Genomic DNA, 27,585 nt, shown 5'->3' with positions numbered 1-27,585 from the left:
TCTTTCATTGAGTTGATGCCAGCAAATTTTTCCAGGGGAGAATAACCTAATTTTAAACTCATGTCATGACTACAGCCCCTAGGCACATTCTCCCTTGGATCTAGTTGCACTTTTCCTTTCAATAGGTATTTCTTGTGGGGTGTTGAAGAGGGTAATGGCCAAAGGATCCTGCTTGAACAGACACTGGTGGTGGGTCCAGGCTTGGTGGTGGCTCTCTTTCTGTGCTGCAGTAAAACCACGAGAGGGCATCTTTGGCTCTGGGATTAATAATTCATCTGTCTTCTCTGACCTGTGACCTTTTCTTTCTCTCCTCTCTCTTACCTTTTCCCGGTAGTGTGAAGTGAGGGGGGCCTTCTCCCTCCTTCCTCCTCCCCCTGTGATCCACCTTCCCTTTTTACCCTGCCCTGCGGCGGCTCTGCCCCTTACCTTCATGGACGACTCAGAGGTGGAGTCGACCGCCAGCATCTTGGCCTCTGTGAAGGAACAAGAGGCCCAGTTTGAGAAGCTGACCCGGGCGCTGGAGGAGGAACGGCGCCACGTCTCGGCGCAACTGGAACGCGTCCGGGTCTCACCACAAGATGCCAACCCACTCATGGCCAACGGCACCCTCACCCGCCGGCATCAGGTAACCCCTCTCTCCATCAGACCTGCAGGTAGGACTTTGGCATGGTCATAGAGAGACTATGATCCTTCTTGGGAAACTACTCTCCTCGTGGTTATGGGCTGTCCAGTGCCCATGCCTCATGATAACCTTTACAGGCGTGATAAATACTGATTAAGAGATAGGGAATATTGCTGCTGTGCTGAGTTGGGTGGACTTATCTCTAGAAGCATCCATCTGACTTCTTGTTTGCTGGAGTGGGGTTTCTGGGTTGGGATGCAGTTCTAGTAATGGCAGATCCTATAATTTGAAGCTGTACTCAGGTTACTTGTTTTTTTTCTTGTATGTCCCCCCCCCCCGCCCCCATATCAGAAATTCAGGAAATTAAATGCCTACTTAGTGGTTGGGGCAGTTGGGCATCTTGTATCCTCCCTCAGAGAACAGTTTGCTCAGAAGGTGTGGCAGTCAGCGTTCATAAACTGTGCATCCCTGCGCCATGCTCTTCTTGTTGGCTGTGCAGATCATTCCTTGGAGGAAGGGGTTATTGTTAATTCTTTCGGTTAGAGGTGGAGAGCGAGCATCATGCTGCTGTTTAACCCAAATAACCACAGGAGCCAGTGGTCTCTGGGTTGGCTGACTCTGCTGTGACTTGGGAGAGTTGGTGTTAGAAATGAGAAGTATCTTGTGTTTCCTATGGTTTCTGTAGTCTGACTTCGCTGTGATGTAATCTGTCTGAGGTTTTGTGTGTGTGTGTGTGTGTGTGTGTGTGTGTGTGTGTGTGTGTAGTAGGCATTGCCTGATAGACTTCATTTTAAGAGATCTCTGATGGGAACGAAGAACAGTGCTCATGCTCCAATAAGTCCTTTCATTGATTACTTATTTATTTTTTAAGATGGAGAAGGTCCCTCATGCTAAGGAGCGTGTTGAGTGAGAGGATATAATTCCAATTGGGGATGATCAGGAATTTGGAAGCAGTGTGTTTGCAGTGTTCCTAGGATTTTTATAGGAACAAGAATAGAGGGTTAGGGTTGAGGGAGGGGTATGTATTGAAAAGGAGAGCAGGATTGCTCAGCCTTGGAGGTGGTGGGGAATTCCAGGATTTAGTACGTGGATTCTCTCTCTCTCTCTCTTTCTCTTTTATTTTTAACTTCTGCTCAGCAATGAAACCACACCCTTCCTTCTTCCTGAAAGTAATGTTTAACTTCCTTTCCCTACAGCATTACACTCCCTATGTAATGGGAGTAGGGTGGGGGAAGAGTCTCCCAAGGTGGCTGAATCTCACTGTATTCTTTTTGAAGGGGAGTAGTCAAATGTATTTTTACGTAGTATAATGTTATTAGATTATTTCCTGCTGTTTAAGACAGAGCAACTTAAGAATGACATTTTTGAACGTGTTCTGTGGCTCTAATAATTGGTGATGAAGATACTGAGACATCTGCTTGAGGGGAGTTGAGATACTTGTTTTCTTTCTACTTGGAAAGAGAAACTCATACTTCTTGCCTCTTTCTTTAAAAAGCTGCCTGGTATGGGAGTTTCCAGTGGTTGTAGAGCATGAAGATGCATGAAACAATAAAGAAGGCTTTGGAAACCCCCCAACCTAGGCTTTCCAAGTTTCCTTATGTTCTTATGGCTTTCCAAAAAGATTTCGTGGGGAACTTATCTGAGTCTCTGCTATTTATTCAGAAAATAGTTTTTGAGTACCTATTATGTGCCAGGCACTGATCAAGGCACTAGGGAGACAGTGAACAAAACTGACCAAAACCAAAACACAATAAACCTCTGCCCTCATAGAGCTTACGTTCCTATGTTCCAGAGACCCAGTCTGCCAGAGTTCTAGGCCCGGTTCCAGTTTTGAGGTGTTAAGTCTAAGGAGTGATGTGCTTCTTTTATCTGTACTGACAGAAGGACTCCAGGCCACAAATGTTTTCTTGAAAGGCCTTTTCCTGTTTGGAACAAAGATCATTTGTGTTTGATAGAGCAAAAGAAGGCCACAAAATGAATTGTCTTCTTGTGGGCTATGTTTCAGAACGGCCGGTTTGTGGGCGATGTTGACCTTGAGCGACAGAAATTTTCAGATCTAAAACTCAACGGACCCCAGGTAATTCTTTTGGCTCAAGGTCTGGGTTGCTTGTTCATATCTTTCTTACTTCCTCAGCTTAAGAGCATATTGGTGTCTTCTAAAGTGCCTGGCACATTGTAAGCGCCCATTAATTAGTTTCTTCATTTAGGAAAATTAAAAAATGGAGTTTCAAAGTATAAATGTAGTTTTATTTTGGAATTAATTGTAATGCCCATTGATCCAGTATTTGATCTCTCAATTACTGCATCCCTTTTCTAGAATGGGCGTGGTTCTACTTTGCAGAAAACCATGCCTAGAATCTGGCTGACCTTGAGCCTTAGGCATATCTGAAGAATAGCATAGAGCTATTCAGAAGATAGCTCTTATTGGGGTTTTCTGGTTCATCTTAAAAGTTCTTATTGGGTGAACTTTTTTTTTTTTGAAGGATCCCTCAGATGTAGATGTAGCTGCAGTTTAACACGGTTCATATTCACTTAGATGATCAGAACTGGGAAGTTATATCTGCTGTCTCTGTCACTTGGGTGTTGATGTAGCTATAGTTAACTCAGTTCCTGTTTGTTAAGTGACTAGAACTGGGAAATTATGTCTTCTGCCCTTTTGTACAAATTCAAAAGTGGGGACAGGCACCCCTCTAAAAATCCTGGGGCCCATAGAAGGTGCAGTGTCTTTAGGGAGGCAGTGCCTCTCATTGGGATGGATTGTTAGTATATATGGCTTAATAATAGCTCTTTCTGTTTTCTCTTTTCCATGTAGGATCACAGTCACCTTTTGTATAGCACCATCCCCAGGATGCAGGAGCCAGGGCAGATTGTGGAGACCTACACGGAGGAGGACCCTGAGGGAGCCATGTCTGTTGTCTCTGTGGAGACCTCGGATGATGGAACCACTCGGCGCACAGAGACCACAGTAAGCTAAGACTTGTATAAGGTCTGGGATGATGGGGAAGTTCTTCCTATGGTCTTCATTAAGGGGAGGGGCTGAGCACTTAATTAGGGTGGGTGAGGAGCCACTGATCTGTGGTAAAGGCATAGAGAAAGTGATCTCTGGGTAGACAGAGAAGATAGAAGAGATATGGGAAGATCTAATGGAATGAGGAAGAGTCTGCAGTAGCTTCCCTTAGAGGCATAGTTAACTGCCTGTGCAATTTTCCTGCCTGGAGAATTCCTATAAGATGGAGAGAAGGGTAGGTGGTAGATTGCATGGCATTTCTAGGTAAAGCGAGCTGGGGGTAGAGGTTCGTTTCTTTTCTTAGAGTGGTCTAGAATTTAAGCTTAATTTGTTCACTTCATTAATTTTTCTTTTCTCTTTCTTTACTTGAAGGTCAAGAAAGTAGTGAAGACTGTGACAACACGGACAGTCCAGCCAGTCCCTATGGGACCAGATGGGCTGCCTGTAGATGCCTCATCAGTTTCAAACAACTATATCCAGACTCTGGGTCGTGACTTCCGCAAGAATGGCAACGGGGGCCCTGGCCCCTATGTGGGGCAAGCAGGCACTGCTACCCTTCCCAGGAACTTCCACTACCCTCCTGATGGATATAGCCGCCACTATGAAGATGGTTATCCAAGTAGCAGTGACAACTATGGCAGTCTGTCCCGGGTGACCCGCATTGAGGAGCGGTATAGGCCCAGCATGGAAGGTTACCGGGCACCCAGTAGACAGGATGTCTATGGGCCCCAGCCACAGGTTCGGGTAGGTGGGAGCAGTGTGGATCTGCATCGTTTTCATCCAGAGCCTTATGGGCTCGAGGATGACCAGCGTAGCATGGGCTACGATGACGTGGATTACGGCATGATGTCTGATTATGGCACTGGCCGTCGGACTGGGACACCCTCTGACCCTCGGCGACGCCTCAGGTAGGCAAGAAAAAGGGAAGAAAAGGGTCTTTCAAAGACAGCAAAAAGGGGTTGCTCTTCCTTTTCCGTCTAAGTGCTTTTTGGGATCAGAGGTAGTTGTGGCCCCTCCTCTGCCTGTTTTTGTGGAAGACCACCCTTTTCTTCCCTTTTCTGATTTTACTAAGTATTGACATGCTTTTTTGTCTCTTTTTCATTGTAGAAATCATATATTTTAATTATAGAAAACAACTTGTGATGGTTATTGGTCTGTGTTCTGAAGAGTGGCCTTTGTTTCTGTGCCAAGAGTTTCTATATTTTCTGCCTAAGATTTGACCCCCTTTTGGAACCTGGTGTCTGAGGCTATGGAATATTTGTTCTTGTGAATTTCTTCAGCTTCTGGTTTGGTGTTAAGAACAAGGTTGAGGGTTTTAGGCCAGAATAGATAGTTAAGGGTATATATAAGAACCTTCGCTGTGATGGTTTTAATCTCAAATAAAAACAAACCTTGATCTCACGAAAACCCTGACACTTTGTGCTTAGGTGCTTACATTTGATTGTAAAGTGAAATGGGGGTGGCTTCCTTAGAGGGTGGTACATTATTGACACTCTGAAAGGTCACTAATTCCGACTTTACTGTTTATCCCTGGGGATTCTTTGGTGATGTGAAAAAGGTAGTAATTGACGTTTGGACTGGTAGATGGTTTGCCTTGAAAAAATGCTTTAGAATGCGAGTTGGCAAACCTTTTCTGTAAAGGACCAAATAGAACTAATTTAGACTTTGCAAACAGTATATCGTTTTTGTTGTATGCCGTTGTTCTTCTTTTTACAACCTTTTAAAAATATAAAAACCATTCTTAGTTTAGTTTTGGGACTGTACAGAAAACAGGTTTGGCCCATGGGCTGCCAATCCTGCTTTAGAATAAATCAGAGACTGTTTTCCAGGCAAAGAGAAACGATAAGAATGAAGGGAGAAGATTTATGGATGTCTTAATGGTAAGGATATCCTAACAGCTGTTGCTGAATTTCTGTATGAGGTCATGACTTTCTAAAACAAATGCCTTGGTGCTCATTTTACTTATATGACGTAGCTTTGGTGAACAGCAGACTGGGCTGGGCCCAGGGGTAGAGGCCTCATTACCTAAGCCTGAGTCACTCACCTTTCAGGTGTCTTTTGGACAGCAAATCCACCTCCCATGTGACTCATCTTTTATTCCTGGGGTGGGGGCACATCAGGCCTTAGTTGGTGCAACTTGGAGTAGTGGTAGATAACAGCTATCACCAAAGGAGTCTGCCTAGGGTGTTGGCTTCTTCTCTTTGTTGACAAGTCTGCTTTTTCTGACTTCCTCATTAGTAGAGGGATTGGATCTAGGTGGGTGCTGGTGGCCTGGTCATTCTGTGTTGTCCCTTGCTGTGGCAACTGACATAAAGAAAGAGGGCTTGGGCTTGGTTCTTGGGTTTATTCCAGGGTGATACTGGACTTGGAAACCTGCTTGACTAGCAAGAACATTTGCTGCTTCCTGTTCTGGGGCTAGGAGAGTAATACAAGGTCAAACGAAAACAGTAAGGCAGAATGATTTGTAGAAAAAGCACTGAACCAGAAGACCTTGGTTCTAGTTGTGCCTTTGCCACTAGCTGTGTAGCCTTAAGCAAGTCATTTAATCTTTCTGGGCACAGCTTTGTTATTTGTAAGACAAAGGAAAGAATGTCATGATCCACTTGTAAAAATAACTTGAGTGACCAAAATCTTCAGTTATGGTAGTTGTTTTGTAATTGCTTATATTAAAATAATAATAAAAGTAAAAACATCATCACTACAAAACTAGATAAGCACACCATCCATTGATAAAGAACTACTGTTAACATTTTGATGCTTTTCCTTTGAGTTCTTTTTCTTATACATGTAAACACACTCTGACTTTATTTTTTCCCTACTGAAATGGAATCTTAATATGCTGTTTAGTTGCCTACTTTTAAAACTCAGCTATATAACCTGCTTATTTTGTTTCACTGATATTGCAAAATAGTGATCTTTTACTAACTGCTTTGTCCATTTAAATCACTTTTGAGTGGTTGATGTTGACAGCTATGAGGCAGGCCCTCTGCTCAGGCTAAAACCTTGAGGGTTTGGTGACAGTGGGAGTGGTTTTGCGGAACAAACGACGGGCTTATTTGGAGAGTTCCACACAATGGATTCTCCTCTCTCCTGTGGGAGCCACAGAGTGAGATGAGCTCACTGATAATGGGTCTCTTCCTTCCTGGTGGTTATGAATAAATAATAGTGTGACAGACTCACCCTCTAGTGGTCGTTGGTAGTACTGAAATAGGAAGCAATATCTCTGGTTAGATGTTTTTCTTTACCTTCAGTTGCTCTGTCTGTTCCTTTTCATAGTGACTGGGTATCCCAAATGTGATGGTGGTCAGTAGTATCTATTTTGACAGAATTGGAAGTATTGTCTTTAGAAATTGGAGACTAGAAATTATGTCTCAAACACATTTGTTGAGTAGCAGAGATGACCTTGGGATGAACTAGTGCAAACTAATGTTCAAGCTTATACCTACCTCATCAATACCAAAGCCAAGTCCTCACATGAGGTGTTAAGACATCCTTTACTGCTTTTACTGTATCATCTCTTTTTTAATAATTTCCAAAATAGGGTAAGGAGAGACTTAAATGTGAAATGTGTTTAAGGGTCTTATTCCACCAGCTCTTTCCTGTGTGTAAGTAAATGCCTTATTTTCCCTTTAGCCTAAGGCCTTATGAGAGCTGTTCTCAGACATTGTTCGCTAATTTCTGTGGTACCAAGTCAGTTGGTTTCATTAACTCTGCTGTCTGAAGGCTTATTTCAATCTCTATCTGGAGAAGTTTAGTAGGTGTCAGATATCGTTCAAATGCTAAGCAGTCAGGATTTGGTTCTTTTTTGTGATTAACTCTCCGAATGCTTGTTGCTCCTCCAAGCTAGTAAACTTCACAGAAAAAAATGGCAGCTTTAATCTAATTGCAGATGCGTTTAAGATTATTGCCTTATCTCATTAAGAAAAATTGATCGGTATATTTTTTATGCAAAGGAGAGATAAGATCTAGTGTACTAGAGCTGGGGTTACTCATTCCTTGAAGATGAGGGGTAATGGGAGCCCCCCAAGAAACCAGGCTTAACAACTTAATGTATTCCTTTTTTCTTTCCGGTTCTTCCAACACTGCAGGAGCTATGAAGACATGATTGGTGAGGAGGTACCATCAGACCAGTACTATTGGGCTCCTTTGGCCCAGCACGAACGGGGAAGTTTAGCGAGCTTGGATAGCCTGCGCAAGGGAGGGCCTCCACCCCCAAATTGGAGACAGCCAGAGCTGCCAGAGGTGATAGCCATGCTAGGATTCCGTTTGGATGCTGTCAAGTCCAATGCAGCTGCATACCTGCAACACCTGTGCTACCGCAATGACAAGGTGAAGACTGACGTTCGGAAGCTCAAGGGTATCCCAGTACTGGTGGGCTTGTTAGACCACCCCAAGAAAGAAGTGCACCTTGGCGCCTGTGGAGCTCTCAAGAATATCTCTTTCGGGCGTGACCAGGATAACAAGATTGCTATAAAAAACTGTGATGGTGTTCCTGCTCTTGTGCGATTACTCCGAAAGGCTCGTGATATGGACCTCACTGAAGTTATTACTGGTGAGTTCTAGGCCCAAGGGAAGCTGCTAGGTTAGGGTCACTGTTATTCCTTAGAGAGATTGAGAACTAGAAGGATTTCTAGTCCTTTGACTGTTGATTAAATGTTGTGGCCTTTGGGTCAGATCCATCTCACAGATTTGGATCATGCAAGGTTTTCCAAATTTTAAAGCATTGTTTGCTAATGTTTTAAACGCAGAAGATTTCACTTAAAATTCCAGATTCTTGCCTTCTATTTTAAACGTGCGGGAACTGGTAGCAATGGATCTATTTTGCTACCTGGCAGTAGCTGGTCTGAGCTGATTGGGGCACGTGCTCTCCAGTTCGCAGTAATTTCCAACATGTTATCTCTGACCAACTGCCACTACCTAGGAAGTTGTCTCCCCAGAATTGAAGCTGAGTGTCAGTTGGCACTTAACCCATATTCTTGTAATTTCTTTAAAATACCTGCTTGTCCTGACTCACCTGCCTGGCATGTATAGGCATTTGTGCTTGTGGTCCTTGCTTTAGAAGAGTGGGTTTTCAGATTGTGGGTCATACTCCATTAGTGTGTATTGAACACAACTTTGTGGATCACAATCAGCGTTCCAAGAGAAAGAAAGAAAGAAAGAAAAAGAAATAGCATAGATCATTAGTTCTCAATTGGGGGTGATCTTGCCCCCCAGAGGAAATTTGCAATGTCTGGCAGTATTTCTGGTTGTCATAACTTGGGAAGGTTGGGAGGGAGTGCTATTAACATCAAATGAGTAAACGCTGGACATACACTAAACATTTAATGTTGGGCAGGACAGCTCCCCACAACAAAGAATTATCTGGCCCAAAATGTCAGTGGCGCTGGGATTGAGAAGTGGGTGTAGATAGCCTAGAGGGTATGGCTTATAATAAGTATTGTTTTATGAAACCTTACTTCATGGGATGTATATTTGTATTGAGCCATAATGTACAATGTATTATTGTGGGTCACAGGCTAGAGCTTGAATATCATTACAAGGTATTTGGTCATTGGGGAAGACTGAGAAATGTTGGAATAGGGCATTCTCTTTGGCATTCTTCAAGCATACTGTCTTGGGTGCTGGAGAGCTATCTGATGAGTTGTCTCTGCCAGGAACGCTGTGGAATCTCTCATCCCATGACTCAATCAAAATGGAGATTGTGGACCATGCACTGCATGCCTTGACAGATGAAGTGATCATTCCGCATTCTGGTTGGGAGCGGGAACCTAGTGAAGATTGTAAGCCGCGCCACATTGAGTGGGAGTCCGTGCTCACCAACACAGCTGGCTGCCTTAGGTAACATAAGGGTTCTGAGAGTATGAAGGTAGAATTTTTGAAGACTAACTTAAATTGCTTTTAAAAAAAGTTTAAACTCCTTAGCCTGTCACTCAGCCTCCGTTCCTATTTGTATTGCATACTATGACTTCAACCTGTTTTTCTACCTTTGTCACTACTCCCTTGCATATCATATATGCCTTATGTGGGGAACGGCAAGTAAACCACATATCTTCCTCACTTCTGTGCCTCTTTGACTTTGTTCATATAATTTGGTAAACATTTGTTCAATACCTACTCCACGTAAGGCAGTCGTTTAGTCCTAGGCTTGTGTGTACCTGTGTTCTTGCCTTCAATTATTTGTATTTCAAGTCAGGCTGCGATAAATGCAACAAATGGAGTACAAACTACTAGAAGGATAGAGTGAGGAAGAGCTCTTCCTCTGTCTGCAATGCCTTTCTCTGCTTATTTATCTTTTGAAGCTAAACTCAAGTGCTTTTATTTCATGTAAGTTTTCCTGATTTCTTTTTCTAATACCCCGTAAATGTGCGATATATTCTTTCTCTCTTTGGAGTATACCCCTATGTGCTCTGCCCCTATTCTTCACTTGTACTTCCATAGAAGAAGTATCTATTCTGTCTTAAATTATTGTTGTTGGTATACTTTATTTATACACCCCTCTCCCTGGCCTGGTTATAAATGTCCTGAAAGCAGGAACTGTTTTATTCAACTTTCTGTCAACTCCAGTGCCTTCCTTATAACAGGTACTCGTTTTTTGTTACAGTGAAAAGAAAAGATATTAAGGGGGCTTGTAGATGTTAAGGATATTAAGAGAGGGTTTCTAGATTTTAGTCATCTTGAAGCCTCTCCTTTTTCCCTCAGGAATGTCAGCTCGGAGAGGAGTGAAGCTCGCCGGAAACTTCGGGAATGTGACGGTTTGGTGGATGCTCTCATTTTCATTGTTCAGGCTGAGATTGGACAGAAAGATTCAGACAGCAAGGTAGGTTAATGGGTGAGAATTCCATTCACAACAACCATGAGGTACCCATAATGCAGACCTATCATCTCAGGCTTTCAAATAACATTAGATACCTATACCAGCCCCCACTCCTTAAAGTGGGCGTTCACCATAGACGAAAACTGTTTTCTTTAGAATTTCCTTCACCTATATATTTTAAAGCTGTTTAGCCATACTTGCATTTTTTTTCTGATTAGGAAAAAAGTCAGAGTGAGCCTGAGTTTTGTGTTAACACACCAAATGGTAGCAGAAACCTTCTGTTAGCCTGAGGCTACAAGAATTTTGAGAAGCGTGGGCACTTGAGGTATTGTGAGAGATGATGAATTGGGCTGTGCTTTTGAGGATAAATATTTTAATACGTGAATCGTGGAAGCCTGTACTTGCTAGGAAATCACTATAGTTGTTCTCTTCTCTCATTGAACCTTGTATTTTGTGATCCCAAGCTTGTGGAGAACTGTGTTTGTCTCCTTCGGAACTTGTCGTATCAAGTTCACCGAGAAATCCCACAAGCAGAACGTTACCAAGAGGCACCTCCCAATGTTGCCAACAGTACTGGGCCACATGCTGCCAGTTGCTTTGGGGCCAAGAAGGGCAAAGGTGAGTCTTGGTTCCTTGTTCCTTGCTCTTTAATGTAAGGATGGGGAGAGGAAGGAACACGTTTAGCTTTAGGTACAAAATACTTGCTGAGCAAGTACAGGAATCAGCCCAGTCAAGGGTGTCTTTTTGCTCTGCTGCCGCTTCCCCTGTGTCGTGTGCTTCATGGTGGTGACGGTGGTGGTGGTGGCGGTGGTGGTGGTATTGGCATCAGTAATTGGGCAGTGAAGGCCGAGAACTCAACTAATCTGGGGCCTTCTCCCCCATTCCTCCTTTGTGTTTCCTGTGTTTTTCTTTTCCTCTCCGCTTTCCTGCTTATTTTCCCATGATCCTGTTGACATCTCTCTGCCGCATTTTTCTTCCTTCATTTCTCTCCTCTACTTTCCACCTTGGGTGATGCACTGGAAGATGAGTGGTTCTCCAGAGGTGAGTGGAATCTTTTAAGGCGCTTACCTACTTCTAATTTGCATGTTTTGGTTTTAGCTTCCCTGGTGTTTCTTTGCCTAACCCTTCCCTGTGGATGCATGTAGGAAAATTCAGTTGAGGATGGCCACTGAAACAAGTGTAGCTCTTCTGAGCTAATGGCTCATGGCATGCTATTTCTGGACAGCAGCCCCAGTTATCAGGACTCAGGACGGCAGCAACAGTAGTGGTTATCCTTGTCTTACCCAAGTGCTGTCTGTTTTTTGTTCTTGTATCTGATAGGGACAAGCTGGGGATCCTGGTGTTTTGTCTGTTTGTCTGTTTTCTTGTTTTTTGCCCCTCTTGATGCATCTCTGATCCAAAGATTTTGACTGAAGAATAAAAAAATATACTGGATGGACTCTTCCCTTTCTTAAACTTTTTACCCCTTCCCCCTTTTTTTAATTTCCAAAGGGAAAAAACCCACAGAGGATCCAATAAATGATACAGTGGATTTCCCTAAAAGAACTAGTCCTGCTCGAGGTAAGTCATCTTTTTCTTCTCAGGCTCCATAGAGCTCATAAACGTAGTCCACAGATAGGTGCTTGGCAGCCTGACAGTAGGCTGTACAGTACGTTCACTGTTCTGTCTCCTCTGACTTAAGGATTTGAAGTGATGACAGAAGTATTTGGAAACTAATAACAGTAACTTTCAAAGGACTTCTTGTTATGGCAACTCTTCAGATTACTTGAGGATAAGGACCTGATGGTAGTCTAGACCAGAAACTTAAGTACCCTAAGTAGCCACTAGTTCTTGGGACTCAAACTTTACTTGTTATAAGAATTCTCTTTATCACAGTTTGGATCTTTATATTCATCAATATGGTGAGTCCAAAATTCACAGCTCCCCATGGATATAAAAATTCAGATGTTATTAAATTTGAGCCCCTTTCACTTAATCATAGTTCAGGTGGGCAGAATGACTCAGTTAAGTTAGAAATAATTCATCTGAGATGAGGAATCTTTAACTCTGAGTGCTATCGATGAGTAAATGAATCCCTTGAGTGCCAAGCAAGGTCAGAGTAAACTGTGGGAGGAGAGAAGAGGCTAGGAGGAGGGAGAGACAGGAGTTGCATATGAGTTGATATCTGTTTTGCTCTTGCCATGGTTGATTCATTCTTAAGGCTACATCTGACTACATCAGATGTAGTAGTCAGATCTCTTGAGTTTGCTGTTGGGTGGGTGGGAGGGTTTAGAGAGTTTACTGGTATTGGAGCATAAACCCATTAATCCAGAGTACTAACACTGGAGTTCAACCAGCCAGAGCCTGGTTCGTAGGTACTGATAAGCATCCTCTGCTTTCTTGTCCTTTCTTGTGCAGGCTATGAACTTTTATTTCAGCCAGAGGTGGTTCGGATATACATCTCACTCCTCAAGGAGAGCAAGAATCCTGCCATCCTAGAAGCCTCAGCAGGGGCCATCCAGAACTTGTGTGCTGGGCGCTGGACGGTGAGTACCTTTTACAAAATGGATTTGGAGATGGGAGGACTTAGCTAACTAGTTTGCTACCATTTATAATCTGTTCTACTTCTTTCCATGTGCTACTTGCAGTATGGTCGATATATCCGCTTAGCTCTGCGTCAAGAGAAGGCTCTTTCTGCCATTGCTGACCTCCTGACCAATGAACATGAGCGGGTCGTGAAAGCTGCCTCTGGAGCCCTGAGAAATCTGGCTGTGGATGCTCGCAACAAAGAATTAATTGGTGAGGAGCCGTTACCTTAGCATCTAGTACAGCACCTTTGATCCAACAGGTGCTAAATAATTTATTTGTTGAAAGGGCTGAGGAAGAATCCTAGTCCTCCGTAGTTTGTGAATCTGGAGGTTGGAGAAGGTTATAGTTCAATGGTTCTTGGAAAGACAAGAGGGGCTGATTCTTCAAAAATAGAATAACAATATCTATCTATTGAGCATGTACTTTGTTACTAGGGATTGTTAAGCATGTCTGTATATTCTCATTTAAATGTCACCACTTTACAAGGGTCCTTTTTTTAAAATTTTTTTGTTAGAATAAGGAAACTGAGGGTCAGGGAAGTTAAGTAATTTGTCCAGAGTTAATATAGCTCATAAGTGACAGAGCCCAGTTTTTGTTTTTCTTAAATTCACAATGACTGTTCTATTAAGCTATAATAGTAGTATAATATTCTGTAGTATAGTATTCAGTGTACTATTTTCATTAGACTATCTGAATGGACTGTGTAGCATATTTGAGATAAAGTATTCAGATTGTTTTAATGTGACTGAAAGAGAGAATAAATAAAAGAGTAGGAAGGACAGTATATCCATGGCTATTCCAGGTCCTTTGCTCTTTTGAAATGATAATCCTACAGGAGAAGGAAGTTGATTCATGTGGATAGTATCTATGCTTGATATGAGCAATGCGATTAAGTGTAGTGTTAGGCTCCTAACAACCTGACTCAGCTTGTTCTCCCCGCACACATTCCTCCTGTCTCACCGCTATAGGTAAACATGCTATTCCTAACTTGGTAAAGAATCTGCCAGGAGGGCAACAGAGCTCTTCCCAGAATTTCTCTGAGGACACTGTGGTCTCTGTTTTGAATACCATCAATGAAGTTATTGCTGAGAACTTGGAGGCTGCCAAAAAGCTTCGAGAAACACAGGGTATTGAGAAGCTGGTTTTGATCAACAAATCAGGGTGAGATTAACACTTAAAATTACAACTGGAAAAGTTTGAATATGAGAGAGGGGTTGCTGGGAAGGGGCTTTCCCCTTTTGCTTTTTAAGGTTATTTTCCCTTATTTACATGGAAAGTATAAAGAGGTATTGCTCTTTTTTCTGTCTTCATGTTGATCCATAAATTGATAAGACTCTTACATCAAACATTTCTTTGTGTCACCGTTTGAGTTAAAATATGGGACTTGGTGAATACTTGATCTTGCCCGTTTTGGGATTTATATCCGTACGTTACATTATATTAGAGAGTACAAGTTTTCAGCTTCTTCCCTCGTCTTACATCCAAATTCCATCTGGTGTTACTTTCCTCAAAAGGAACCGCTCAGAAAAAGAAGTTCGAGCAGCAGCGCTTGTATTACAGACAATCTGGGGATACAAGGAACTGAGGAAGCCACTGGAAAAAGAAGGATGGAAGAAGTCAGACTTTCAGGTAGAATAACTCTTGGGACTGAGACTTTCACCTTTTTTTCCCCTTGGTCTCAGGTAATGCTTTTGTCTTTGGTTCTTCTGTTTCACTGTCACACTGAGTCTACTTTTTTGTTTTTTTTCTTTTGTATTTTGACGGCATGTGGGATGGTTCCCCAACCAGGGATTGAACCTGGGCCTCTGCAGTGAAAACGCTGAATCCTAACCACTAGGCCACCAGGGAACTTCCCCTGAGTCTACTTTTGCCCCAAGTCTCTGTGTGTAAAGAAATCATTTATTAACTTTCCCCCCAAAATGGTGCCTATAGTTCATTTGCTGCTGAAATAGCTCTGGTCTTCCTCTGTGTCATAGCACAGTGTAAATGCCAGTGGTAATGAAGGATGATGATGGCCTTTTTGACTTTCTCCGAATCTGCCTTAGCCCTTTGAAGGAGTTTGCCATTTTCTGAACTGTCATTTTCTGAGACTGTATCTCCTTGATAGCGTGAGTGTTTGATACCTTTGTAATCTGTTCAGAACACAAATAGAAGCCTAATATCCTAGGTTTTTTTTTTTTTTTTTTTTAATTTATTTTATTTTATTTTATTTTTTGCTGCATTGGGTCTTCGTTGCTGCAAGCGGGCTTTTCTCTGGTTGCGGCGAGCGGGGGCTACTCGTTGTGGTATTCAGGCTTCTCATTGTGGTGGTTTCTCTTGTTGGGAGCATGGGCTCTAGGCGCGTGGGCTTCAGTAGTTGTGGCACACGGGCTTAGTAGTTGTGGCTCGCAGGTTCTAGAGCTCAGGCTCAGTAGTTGTGGCGCACAGGCTTAGTTGCTCCGCGGCATGTGGGATCTTCCCGGACCAGGGCTCGAACCTGTGTCCCCTGCATTGTCAGGCGAATTCCTAACCACTGTGCCACCAGAGAAGCCCTAATATCCTAGTTTTGTTTCACTATATAGGTGTTTATTTAACCCTTACGAGTTACCTTTTGGTAAGAATCGTATTCGGGAATAAGGACCTAGAAGTCTGAGCCCATTAAGGAATAAGATAAGGGTGAATTCAGTACTCTGTGACATTATTGTGTTTTGTTTGCCTCCAGGTGAATCTAAACAATGCTTCTCGAAGCCAGAGCAGTCATTCATATGATGATAGCACTCTCCCTCTCATTGACCGGAACCAGAAATCAGGTACAGTAACCAGGGGACATAGCCCTCTGCTTTTATTCCACTTCTGCTATTCTTCTGCTATTCTTTCGTTAGATGGCTTACCATCTAATGAAATAGCATATATATTTATTTCTGAATGAGCTTGTCTTTTGGTGGAGGGAGAGTAATACTTCACCTCAGGATTATAACCCAGAAGCTGGTAGACCTGAGCATCAGCAAATAAGACAGGCAGTTAGCCTGCGTGTGACTCCCCCATCTTTGCTTGTGGACTTAAAATGACCAGGGAGCGAACCCTACTCTGTTTCCTCTATTTAAGATATGCTCGGCATATAACAGTGTATAAATTTAAGATGTACAGCATAATGATTTGACATATGTATATAGATAGTGCCTGACTTAACGACGGTTTGGCTTATGATTTTTCGACTTTGTGGTGGCGCAAAAGTGATGTGCATTCAGTAGAAACTGTATTTCAATGCTGAGTTTTGCTCTTTTCCCTGGCTAGCGATAACATGGTGGGACAGCGTCTCACACTGCAGCATCGGCTGCAGCTCCCAGTTAGCCATGCAGTCATGAGGGTGGACAGCCGATACACTTATAGCCATTCTGTTTTTCACTTTTAGTACAGTATTCAATAAATTATATTATGAGGTATTCAACACTTTATTATAAAGTAGGCTTTGTGTTAGATGATTTTGTCCAACTGTAGGCTGATGTAAGTATTGTGAGCACGATTAAGGTAGGCTGGGCTAAGCTATGGTTGGTGGGTTAGGTGTATTAAAATGCATTTTCAACTTATATTTTCAACTTATGATAGGTTTATCAGGATGTAACCCCGTTGTAAGTCCGAGGAAGATCTGTATATTGCAAAATGATTTTTTTTCCCTTTTGAATTTTCATATAATACCAAGTAGTATATGTTTACTGTTGAAAAATTAGAAAATACAAACCAGAAAAATGACAACAAAAAAAGTCACTTATTTCTGTTATCCAGAGATAACCACTCCTATTCTGTATCCTCTAAACACTGCCATGTGAGCAGATACATTTTTCTTCAAAAGACAAATCATATATTTAGTGCTTATTGTAACCCTTTTAATCTTAGTGACACTTGGGTTTTGCCTCAGTCAGGGTTCTTAAAATGTGGTCTGAGGATCACCAAATCTGTTGACATTTGTGCTGATGGTGCATAAGCAGTGGTGGTGCTTTATTGCTGGAGGCTGAGTGTAAACCAGGGCGATGACACCAAACCAAACTAGTTGTTGTAGTCTTCGTTGCCATGTACTTGCAGTTATAAGAAGGGCCAGTTTTGGGAGGGTAGGGGGAAAAAAAGGAGCCAAGTTCACTTAAGAACGTACTTGATGGAACTGTAACAATGTTAATTTTATTGTTTCTGCTCTTGAGTACACAGCTTTTTAATAACCTGTGTTGATGATATAGGGGGTTCTCATAAAGCACCCTGCAGCATACCAAAGCATGATGGTAATCTTGAGGAAAAGCACTTGTGCTATTGTTGGAGTTACTAGGTACACTAACCACTTTTTTTTTTTGGAACACTATTTTTACTTTAAAAAAACAGACATTTTCTTGAAAATGAACACAGTGAGCTTGTCAGTTTGAGGAAAAATAACTGACAGTACTTGCCTGAATTTTCAAGAGAAAATTTTATTTTTATTTATTTATTTTTAAAATTTATTTATTTATTTATTCATGGCCGTGTTGGGTCTTCGTTTCTGTTCGAGGGCTTTCTCTAGTTGTGGCAAGCGGAGGGCACTCTTCATCGCGGTGCACGGGCCTCTCACTATCGTGGCCTCTCTTGTTGCAGAGCACAGGCTCCAGATGCGCAGGCTCAGTAGTTGTGGCTCATGGGCCTAGTTGCTCCGCGGCATGTGGGATCTTCCCAGACCAGGGCTTGAACCCGTGTGCCCTGCATTGGCAGGCAGATTCTCAACCACTGCACCACCAGGGAAGCCCGAAAATTTTAAATTTTGGAAGAATTGTATCTGTCACTGTGAGCCTGGTAACATCCCAATAGTTAATATACTTTTAAATGAAATCAGTGGCGATGTTAATGAATGTGATTTTTTTGATATTATATCATGAAATGTGTTAACATTTAGAAAATCTGCATAACTCTGTGAACCAGTATTTTCCAAGTGACCAGTGCATGATTTTCAAAATCATGCATGAGTAACTGATCCATTCAAAGTGTAAGACAGACCAATAGATATTAATTTAACAGACTATGAAGAGAGGCTTAGTTTGGATTCAGATTCCTTATTGCGCTAACCTTAAAGAAACTCGCCTTGTCGAGTATTAGTATACTATCAAAGAATATCCACAGTTATCTGAAAAGACTAATAAAGTTCTCCTCCCTTTTCCAACTTCTTATCTGTGTGATGCTGGATTTTCTTTATATAATTCATCCAAAATAACATCACAACGGATTGAATACAGAGGCAGATATGGGAATCTAGCTATCTTCTCTTTAAAGATGTGCAAAAATGTAAAACAGTGCTTTTTATTTTTTTTGATAAGTGTGTACGTTTTATAAAGCCATCTTGAACAATTTGGTACACTATCCACTGTGATGCTACTAAATAAGAATCAGTTTGATTCTTTTTTTTTACTTTCTGGTGAGAAGAAAACATTTTTAATTTTTATCCTTTTTTTTTTTTATTGGAGTGTAGTTGATTTACAGTGCTGTGTCAGTTTCTGCTGTACAGCAGAGTGAGTCATTTATGTTCATCCAAAATAACATCACAACGGATTGAATACAGAGGCAGATACGGGAATCTAGCTACCTTCTCTTAAACCAAACTTTAAATATGTGCAAAAATGTAAAACAATGCTTTCTTTAAAAAAATTAAAAGTATTATTTATGTTAACGGAATAAGTATTGTTCTTTTAAATGAAATAAATATTTAAAATAAATTTTAAATGAAATAAATATTTAAAAGCACTGTAGCTATTAATACATGTAGTCTATACCAGTGAACATTCTTTGGATCCTCATAACTTCTAAGAATATAAAGGGGCCCTGAGACCAAATAATTTGAAACCTGCTGGCTTAGAGTGAATCGTTTCTTATGTTAGAGTCTGGAGGAAAGGGATCTCTTTAAGTCCCATGAGGGCTTTGTCTAGAGCCTGGCACTTGTGGTAGGTGCTTAGTAAAAGTTTGATGGGAGGGAGGGGGAAGGGAGGACAGACTAGAGAGCAATTTTTATGAGTTTAGATTTTGAAGAGTTGGATTTTGACCTGGATAACTTTCTGACTCCCTGTAGATAAGAAACCTGATCGGGAAGAAATTCAGATGAGCAGTATGGGATCAAACACAAAATCATTAGGTAGGTGATTAATTCCTGCCTAAGGATATGGAGTAAGCCATATATATCATATGGGATGAGGAGAACTGTGTGGCTCTGTAGCTCTTTCCAGCACCCGCACCATTCACCTTCCTGGAAGGACACTGGCTGGACATTCCATTGGGAAGGATTCAAGGAAGTGTAGTAAAATCTGATCTGTCTACCTTTTTCCACATTCCCAAATGCTCAAAGGTTAAAAAAAAAAAGCTTCATATTCCTCCCCCATTAATACAGAATCAAGCGTGTGTCCCTAAACTGTTGCTCACAGCCTTTCACAGTCTGACGCCAGGTTCGCTCTGTCTTACTCTCCATATACTCTGTTTGAGCCCACCTAGTCTACTTGCTATCCTGTCTCTTCACTCTATACTTTTTTATCTTGCTCTTGTAATACCTCCTATTGGAATGTCCTTCCCACTTGCTTTGTAAACGGTCTTCATCCCCAAAGGCTTGGCTGAATTCCTGTCTACTTTGTTAGGTCCTTCCTAACTATTGCAGCTCACCTCACTATCTTCTCCTAATTCCAGTACCCTTCATAGATCTCTTCAGTTTAGCTTTATTATCATATATGATATATTTTGCCTTCCCAGTTAGATGTAAGTTTTTTTATGTCAAGGACCACCTGACCTTAATGCCTTTGGTAAAGCTCAAATGCTTTACCAAAGAGGTGCCTAAATCACGTTTCTCTGCCTAATACATATTTTACACTAGAGGGGAACATCATGTCTCTGTACTTCTTTTTTTTTTTAAACTAGATAACAACTATTCCACACTGAATGAGAGAGGAGACCACAATAGAACACTGGATCGATCTGGGGATCTAGGCGAAATGGAGCCATTGAAGGGAACGCCCCTGATGGTAAATTCTCTTTATATACTATTGTCCTTCTGAGGCTAGTTCTGTTTTGAAGCCTGCATGTCCTGTGAAATAGGAAAAAAGGACTTAGTGAAAGACAGCACCTTTCCTTGTAGGGGTTTTCAGGGGAAAAGTAGGAGTTTTGACTCACATTGGGATTTCTGGTGCCATTGTTCTGCGATGGTCGAGATGGGAGAAAGAAGGCTATAAATATGTTGCTTGTGTGGCTAGCGCCAGCTGACCTGTCCTCGCGTCGCTCCCTTTCTGTGCCTGCCTTTGTTTGAATATCTTGCCCTTCACTTACTATTACCTTGTTTTGTTTGAGTTTACGAATCTGGGGATTTTCCCTAGATCTGGCACGCACTCATGTTTTCTTACTCTCATACTAACACATTGCATGTGTTCACAGCAGGACGAGGGGCAGGAATCTCTGGAGGAAGAGGTGGATGTGTTGGTTTTGGATGATGAGGGGGACCAAATGTCTTACCCCCCCATGGTACGTCCTTCAGCCACCCCCAAGATCATCCTTGAGGAGGAGGTCTCTGTGCCAGCAGTTTGCCAATCATGCTGATCTGATCAGTCAGCCGCACGGGGCTTAGGGGTGCTGCTTCTGTGATTGTTACCTCTTAAGAGGCTGGGACGTGCCGCTGGTGATCTGATTCTCCATTATGTGCTGCTTTCTTCCCTTCAGATTTGCTCAGCTCTCTTTTGGTTCTCCTTATTCCCAACCCTATTAACATCTCTTTCTCTTTTTTCCCTACAGCAGAAGATTTAGCACCACTCTCTCCGCTACATCTGGGCTTATAATATATGTACTTTTATTTTTTGGTGGTGAAATGGACTGATGATTTTTCCCTTTCTTCGCTGGACTGTTGTGCCCACTGCCACACTGCCTCCTGCCCTTGTAGCCCTAAGTGGCTGCCTTCTTTCCATCAACTCCCTAACTTCTTCCAGTGAAGCTTAATTGTCCCTCCTCCCCCCTCCAGATCCCCTGCAATTACTCCCAAGAAGCCTGACTCAGTTATATGCATATCTTGAGAGACTGCTGCAGATTAGCTCTTTTTGCCAACTCTCCCTGGAACTCTTGGCCTTGTGTGGAGGGAGGGAGAGAGTGGGAATCCTCACTGGAAGCTATGGGAAGAATTGGAAGTTATATGCTATATATGCAGTGTCCAGCAATCTGATAAACCCATGATTCTTAAGCAAGATTTTTCTTCTCTTGGTAGGGAAGGGACCTTTACTTTTTTGGAGAGTGGAGGGCGTGAGCTCTTCCTTTATTCCTAATGACTATTTTTGAAGCAAAGACGGCCGGCGACATTGGCACATACCACTTGGCAAGGGCCCTTGAGCAAGTGAAGGTTTCCTAGAGCGGAGATTAAGAAACCTTGCCCTCCTCATCTCCAGGGCAGGGACCATCAAGGACCTACAGACTCCATCTCTTCTCCAAGCCTCATGCCAGCCCTGGGCTGCAGCTGCTGCCCCTTACTGAGGCTGTCCTTAACCCTCCTCTCCCATCCTGTGATAATAATGTCTGCTGACTTGGCCTGGCCATTTTCAAGAGGCTGTAGAAAGAGGAGAATATGTCAAGGAAGACTTCTTGGGTGAGAAGGAGCAGAAAGATGTCTTCTGGGGAGAAGAGCCTCTAGGAGGAGCGAGTAGGAATGTACATGAATCATTTAGTCTGAAACTGTCAGGAAGCTACAAAGCTGGCTTCCCCCTGCCCTTATTTCTCCTTTTTCTCACCCTTATAGCCCCATCCTCCCCTGCTTCCTCCCTGGATTGGTTGGCTGACTAAAGGACTTGATGTACATACTCCTGCCCCCTTTACCCTTAAAAAGGTGGGGTTCGCCCCTGGCTTTGCCTCTTCTTTGTGCCTTTGGCCTGGGGTGCATCTCCTCCTTCCCTTCCATGTGCCTTTCTTTGCCTCTGCAGTCTCATTTCTCATGATTTTGCAAATTATATTTTGTTGCTTTCTTACCTACTTCTTGGCCCTAAATAGCAGAAAGAAGAGGAGAGGTGACCTAGAGAACCTCAGTCTCTCCACTGGGAATTGGAATAGCCTCTAATTTTAGCCATAGAAGGTTTTTCTCAACTGTATATGTTGGGATTTTGCAAAAATCCTGTTCTGATGAACCTCCAAATGAGATTGGTGGGAGGAGTGAGTGGTGTGACTCTTGCTCCTTAGTTGCGCAGAATGATTGTCATCTCTGAAGGGGTTATAGGGAAGTCGTGTCCATATCCCCCTCCCCGACCACCCCCCCACCCCTGTTCCTCCTCCTTTTAGTTTAGTGTATATTAGCAGGTTGGGCTAGAGGAATCAGCTGCTATGCGGTTGATTTTTTTTGTTTTTTTTTTTTAACCCTTTCCCTTATTTGCCTTTTACTCCTCCCCTTAATCTAAAAGCTCTGTTTAATGCAACTGGAAATCTTTATGCTCCTCTCTCCCCCTTCCTTTATATATTGAGGCTTTGGGGTAGGAGAAAAGTGCACAACCCCCCACCCGCCTTCCCTCTGCATTAGAATTCCTTATTTACCCCTTTTCCCCTTCACATTTCGTCCCACTCCTTTTCTGGCAAAAAGGAGCCTTTTCCTTTCTGTGACCCTGAGAGCATACTGCACAGGGGAGATCGCCCCCATCCAGATGTGGCTCCACTCTTGGTTTCTCTTGTCTTCTTCTGCTCTTTTCCTGGTGCTCTTTTTGTCGGTGGGGTGTGGGTAATAGAACAGCCATGGGCTTTTGGGGACCTTTAACTGTTTTTTCCTTTTCATTTATAAAAACACTAAACGTTCAATTTCAGAGAACCAAAAATCCCACCTTCCCACCGAACACTACTAAGGGGCATGTCTTCTGCTCCATACCTTTTCTGTTTTTCTTTCTCTCTTGTTAATGCTTTTAAAAACAAATGAGTTTTTTTATATAAATAAAGTTTTTAAAGTGTGTATGTGGGGGGTGTGTGTCATTTCTTCACTTTAAGCTGTATCTCTTCTCTCCTTTTCATCTTGGTTACTTCCTTATGTATCAGTGTCCTTTTTCTCTGCAGAGCAACTAGAAGGGGATTGTACCAGGACTGATTTATTTTGAGCTCAATCCCAGCTCTTAACAAGGAACATTCCTTTTAATTATATATGAAACATTTTTCCTCTGAAGATTCTTAAAAATTAAATGTGGCTAAGTAGAGCACGGGAAGCTTATTGCTAACTTAGAGATAGGAAACTGAAGTATAAAGAATTAATAAGTCACTGGGATTCTTTTGCGACATTTGACAAAACTAACGTTGAATAAAGCTCATTGCAATTCATGACCCTCTTGAACATTTATGGGTAGAAGATTAGAAACTACCAGCTCCAGCTATCATCCTAATAAGTCTGAATATGTAGAATTAAAAGGCTCACTAGGCCATAATGTTGCTTCTCAGGCTATTCGCAATCTTTTAGTAAGATGATGAGGGGCAGGCCTATAGCTGCTTCCTCTGTGTCCTCCCAAGTAATATGTGGGTGGGTAGCAAATACTCATTGGATTACCAGGGGTTGTCTTTACTGTAGAGGCCAAGGATTAAGACCTACAGAAAGGGGCTTATTCCTCTGGGGCCCATATTTCCTGTTACGTTATTAAGAGTCGAGAATTTATGTAAAATGCTTTCTGTATGCCCGGTCTTTAGATTAAAAATATATAGCTGCTTCTGGTGATGCTCATGTCTCAATTTTGTTGAACTAGGTCTTGGGTATGAAAACTTTCTTGGGCTAGTTAAGACCAGGAAATCTAAGCATTGTAGCTGATAACCTTCTAAAGCTTGGTTTGTGTCTGGCAGTTGTAGTTTCAGAAGGATGAAGCACAGAGGCAAAAGCTATTAGTTTGCTTTGCAGAGAGGGTTGGCAGACCTGCTGGAGATTTTTTTTTTAATGTAGAAAAACCCGGCTACTGGTGAATAGCCTTTATTTCTGTCATATTCTTTATTATGCAGTGGCATTGAGCTACATAGAGACCTTACTCTTCTCTCGATTGGCCCATTTGTTTTATCTCATTCAATAAATATTTCCCCAGCGTCTTCCATATGCCAGGCATTGTTGTGTATGTTAGGCTTAGATTAGAGAATGAAACAGATGGACCCTTTCTCATGTGCAATCCATGAGAATTCTATGCGGCTGAGATCTGTGGTCTTTTAAAACCATTTTTCTGCCCTTAACTAAAACAAGGTGTTAAAAGAATGATTTGTAAAGTCCCTGTATCTTGTTTCTTGACGCTGATTTAGTAATGCTTTTGAAGGTTCTTGGTATCTCTTAATACGAACTTTAGGAATCCTGTGTATTTTGTCAAGATTTGCCCATTTGTTCCCTGATCCTTTAGAGCCTGAGTTGTTTTTTTTTTTCCCCTGGAGGCGGTTATAGATTATGCTCAACCACTCTTCTGCCTCAGTGAGTCTTTTTTGTGAACATGTTTGTGAAATAGCTGCAATGAGTCTTGCTGTGACATACTTTCTGACAGCTCAGAGCTATGACCTCACTTGGCCACTTGCTCTTTCTTGCTGAACTAATGCACTTTGTTACAGACTAGAAGTATCTCACCCAGGAAGAACTAAGGATCAGTTACTCTAGATCGTTATTTTTCATTTTGTCTGTCTTTATATCTGAAGTACAGGATAGTAAAGGTTTATCTTGGTATTTTCATAGATAGAGTTACAGACGAACTACACCCAGCCTTATAGATCTGAGCAAGTACACAGGAATTACCTGGGAAGCTTGTTAAAAATGCAGATTTCCATGCTGCGTTTCCAAAAATTGCTTAAATAAGTGGGACTCAGGAATCTGAAATCTTAAGTAACCTAGGTTATTCAAATGCCTGTGGTGAGTTAATTGCAACTTGAGACACTAAAGACTTGCTTAAGAATTCAGCTTCAAACTAGAATCCAGGATGACTGGCTTCGACTCCCCTGGCAGTGATACTGGTTTCATGGTGGGTGTGGTGATAACCACAAGAAAGGAGTGCTCATATAGGAAACAGTGTTTATCTCAAAGGAATGAATGATTGCTGTAGAATCTGAGATGACAGTGACAGGCTGACATGTAGCATGTAGGTAGGAGAAACTTCTTTTGTAAATCATGTCATCTATATAACGCCCAAGCTGATGAGAGGTGAACTTAGCCCTTGATAGGGGGCCCTCTAGGGCAATAGACAATTCCCTAGAGCCGATGGCTCTAACTAAAGTGTCACTTCCGGCTACAAAGGGTACCTCAGCTGGGAAGCAAGTGGCCCCATTGGCCAAAGCCAAGGAGGTGTGTCTGGAAATTTAAATCACTCCTGAGGGACAGCCTATGCCAAGAAAGCGCGCGCCTGCACGTGCCCACACCCACGACATTGTAGGAGCTAATTTCTTTTTTTTTTTTGGCTGTGCCCTGTGGCTTGTGGGATCTCAGTTCCCCACCCAGGGATTGAAGCTGGGCTATGGCAGTGAAAGCCCGGAATCCTAACCACTAGGCAACCAGGGAACTCCGCAAATTTCTTTTTCATGTAAATTTATGAAGTTGTTTTTTTTGGCTGCGGTGCGCGGCATGTGGGATCTTAATTCCCTGACCAGGGAGCAAACCCTCGCACCCTGCAGTGGAAGCACGGAGTCTTAACCACTGGACCGCCAGGGAAATCCCAACCTATGACCTCTTGACTTTGCTGCTGTCTACATCACTTAAAACATGAGTTCTTCAGCTGATCCACCCAGAATTTAGGGGCAGACATGGATGGAGAGGAAGCTGGAGGAAATGAGGTAGGGAAAGCATAAATGAAAATAGTCATTTTCATCTGTCTGTATTATATCCTGACTATTTTTTCCCTATTTATGTAGTATGAAATGCAGCCATGAATGGATTGAGTCAAGAGCATCATACCTGTTAGTGTAATTGTAGGAGCCATAAATATTATTGTAAGCATGTGACAACTAGCTATTTTGTTTTATTTTTAGCTGAGGAGAAACTGCTATGCTTCTCACTATATACATTTCTATCTTTATTGTTGAAAAGGACAGGTTCTTCCACTTCTATTTAGGATACAGAAGGGATTACTATCTTGCTGTCTTTGCCCAGGTATTTGTAGCGCTAATGGACAAGTAGTCTGATGCCATAAGGCATTTGTGCCTGAGGAAAAGAAAAAGAAACAGGAGATATTCACGCTAAGGTGCCAGGCACTTAACACTGCTCTCGTCTTCAATTCTTTTTTGCTCCATCCTTAAGGCAAAGTTAGCATCGGGCTTTTGCAAACTTTGCACTCTGGGCCTTTTTACAACCCAGTCTGTTAGAATCAAGGGTGAGGGGAGTATAGTGTGTATAGTTGGGACTAATTCAGACTTCTGTTTTTTGGCATTGTGGTGGATTGGATACTCTGAAAAGTACTTTCAGCAGAAACAAGATGCTGGGTAAAATGTATTTATTTTAAAAATAGTTAAAAACATATTGCTGAACAAGCACAAAAGTAAGGAATCCATAGATCTTAAAAAATGAAGTGAAAACTGGAATTGTAGGGAGTAAGCAACTGCTAGAGCTAGCTTTTACTCAGCTTTTGCCAAACTCAGCAGGCTTTCAGCATCTATTTTAGTGACTATGCAGGGTATGGGAAACAAAACGAAGGTGACTCCAAGTAAAGCCAGGATACCCTCAGTGTAAAGGTGAACAAGAAATCAACTCTGTGGAAGAGGGCAGCAAGGAATTTTAGGTCTCAACCTTGATATTACCCCAAAACTGGGCTCACCTCTTGGTGGGTGTCAAGCCAAAGACACAGCCAAGCCAAAGATCAGGAGAAAGAAAGATTTATTACTTGCAACAAGTAAGGAGAACACCAGGCATCTTTCCCAAAGCAGTGTCTCTCTGGATCAGCAAAATGGGGGAAGTTTTAAGCTAAGGCTACATGCATATTCATGAAGGAGCTTGGGCTCAGGAGAATTCACCATAGAATTGGGGCTAAGGTTGACAGAGTACAAGCTTTAGTTGATTGAAACCAGAAAAGGTCAACATCACCATCTTTAGGTTCCAGTTGATCTGGTGGTTGAGTGCCCAAGGGGATGTTTAAATTCTGAAAAACAGCTCAAGAAAGTGCTTCAGACTAATCTTTACCATTAAAACAGAACTGGGAGTCTCTAGAACTCATTTATTAGCCTTGCTGTTGTTACTTCTCTTGCCCAGTAACAATTTGTTCTTTTGTTCCCTTAAGATCATTATTACTGAGACCTGTTCAAGGGCAGGCATTGTGGCCAGGCTTAGATCGTAAAACGGCTTAGGCCTAAAATGGCTTCTCTTATGTCAAAAAGCTATATCTGGTTCTTTTCTGGGCTCCCTACTCTATCTGCTTAGAGTTCATCTTGCCTTCAGGTGATTTCCAGAAGCAAGTGCAATCCCTTGAAGACCTCAATTCCTATATATAAACTCCCAAAGCAAATCCTGCTTAAAAATTTTAAGATGCACAAAGAAATAAGATGCCACAAATGGAAAAGGGGCCAAAAAGTCACAGAAGCTGATCCTTAAATACTTCCGATGATAGCATTGTCACACAGACTAATGAAATAACTTTTTGATTAATGAGCTAATACAAGTTTGAAGCTAAGAGGTGA

The 27,585-nt window shown here is 42.1% G+C and overlaps 1 protein-coding gene across 9 annotated transcripts in view; it reads left to right on the top strand.

Annotated features, from left to right (window-relative positions):
• CTNND1 (catenin delta 1) overlaps positions 1-22,936 on the top strand; it is a 47,246-nt gene extending 24,310 nt beyond the window's left edge. For 3 of the 9 annotated variants that reach the window (XM_067748928.1, XM_067748926.1, XM_067748927.1), the window contains 18 exons: positions 335-625; positions 2,628-2,699; positions 3,435-3,587; positions 4,002-4,537; positions 7,718-8,181; positions 9,284-9,467; positions 10,329-10,446; positions 10,908-11,061; positions 11,467-11,484; positions 11,935-12,003; positions 12,841-12,968; positions 13,071-13,221; positions 13,980-14,172; positions 14,526-14,640; positions 15,713-15,800; positions 19,064-19,126; positions 19,897-20,000; positions 20,761-22,936. In XM_067748928.1, the coding sequence (XP_067605029.1) occupies positions 431-625; positions 2,628-2,699; positions 3,435-3,587; positions 4,002-4,537; positions 7,718-8,181; positions 9,284-9,467; positions 10,329-10,446; positions 10,908-11,061; positions 11,467-11,484; positions 11,935-12,003; positions 12,841-12,968; positions 13,071-13,221; positions 13,980-14,172; positions 14,526-14,640; positions 15,713-15,800; positions 19,064-19,126; positions 19,897-20,000; positions 20,761-20,772 (2,817 nt within the window). In that variant the 5' untranslated portion in view covers positions 335-430 and the 3' untranslated portion in view covers positions 20,773-22,936. Of the gene's footprint in view, positions 1-334; positions 626-2,627; positions 2,700-3,434; positions 3,588-4,001; positions 4,538-7,717; positions 8,182-9,283; positions 9,468-10,328; positions 10,447-10,907; positions 11,062-11,466; positions 11,485-11,934; positions 12,004-12,840; positions 12,969-13,070; positions 13,222-13,979; positions 14,173-14,525; positions 14,641-15,712; positions 15,801-19,063; positions 19,127-19,896; positions 20,001-20,406; positions 20,739-20,760 lie in introns of those variants that run through there. The other 6 variants (XM_067748929.1, XM_067748934.1, XM_067748932.1 and 3 more) reach the window with 6 other exon arrangements.
• The last annotated feature ends 4,649 nt before the right edge of the window (positions 22,937-27,585 follow it).

This window comes from Pseudorca crassidens, chromosome 9, assembly GCF_039906515.1.
Source record: "Pseudorca crassidens isolate mPseCra1 chromosome 9, mPseCra1.hap1, whole genome shotgun sequence".
NCBI classification, from domain to species: domain Eukaryota; kingdom Metazoa; phylum Chordata; class Mammalia; order Artiodactyla; family Delphinidae; genus Pseudorca; species Pseudorca crassidens.
Note: the sequence above shows the minus strand (reverse complement) of the source record. Positions and strands in the feature narration are given on the sequence as shown.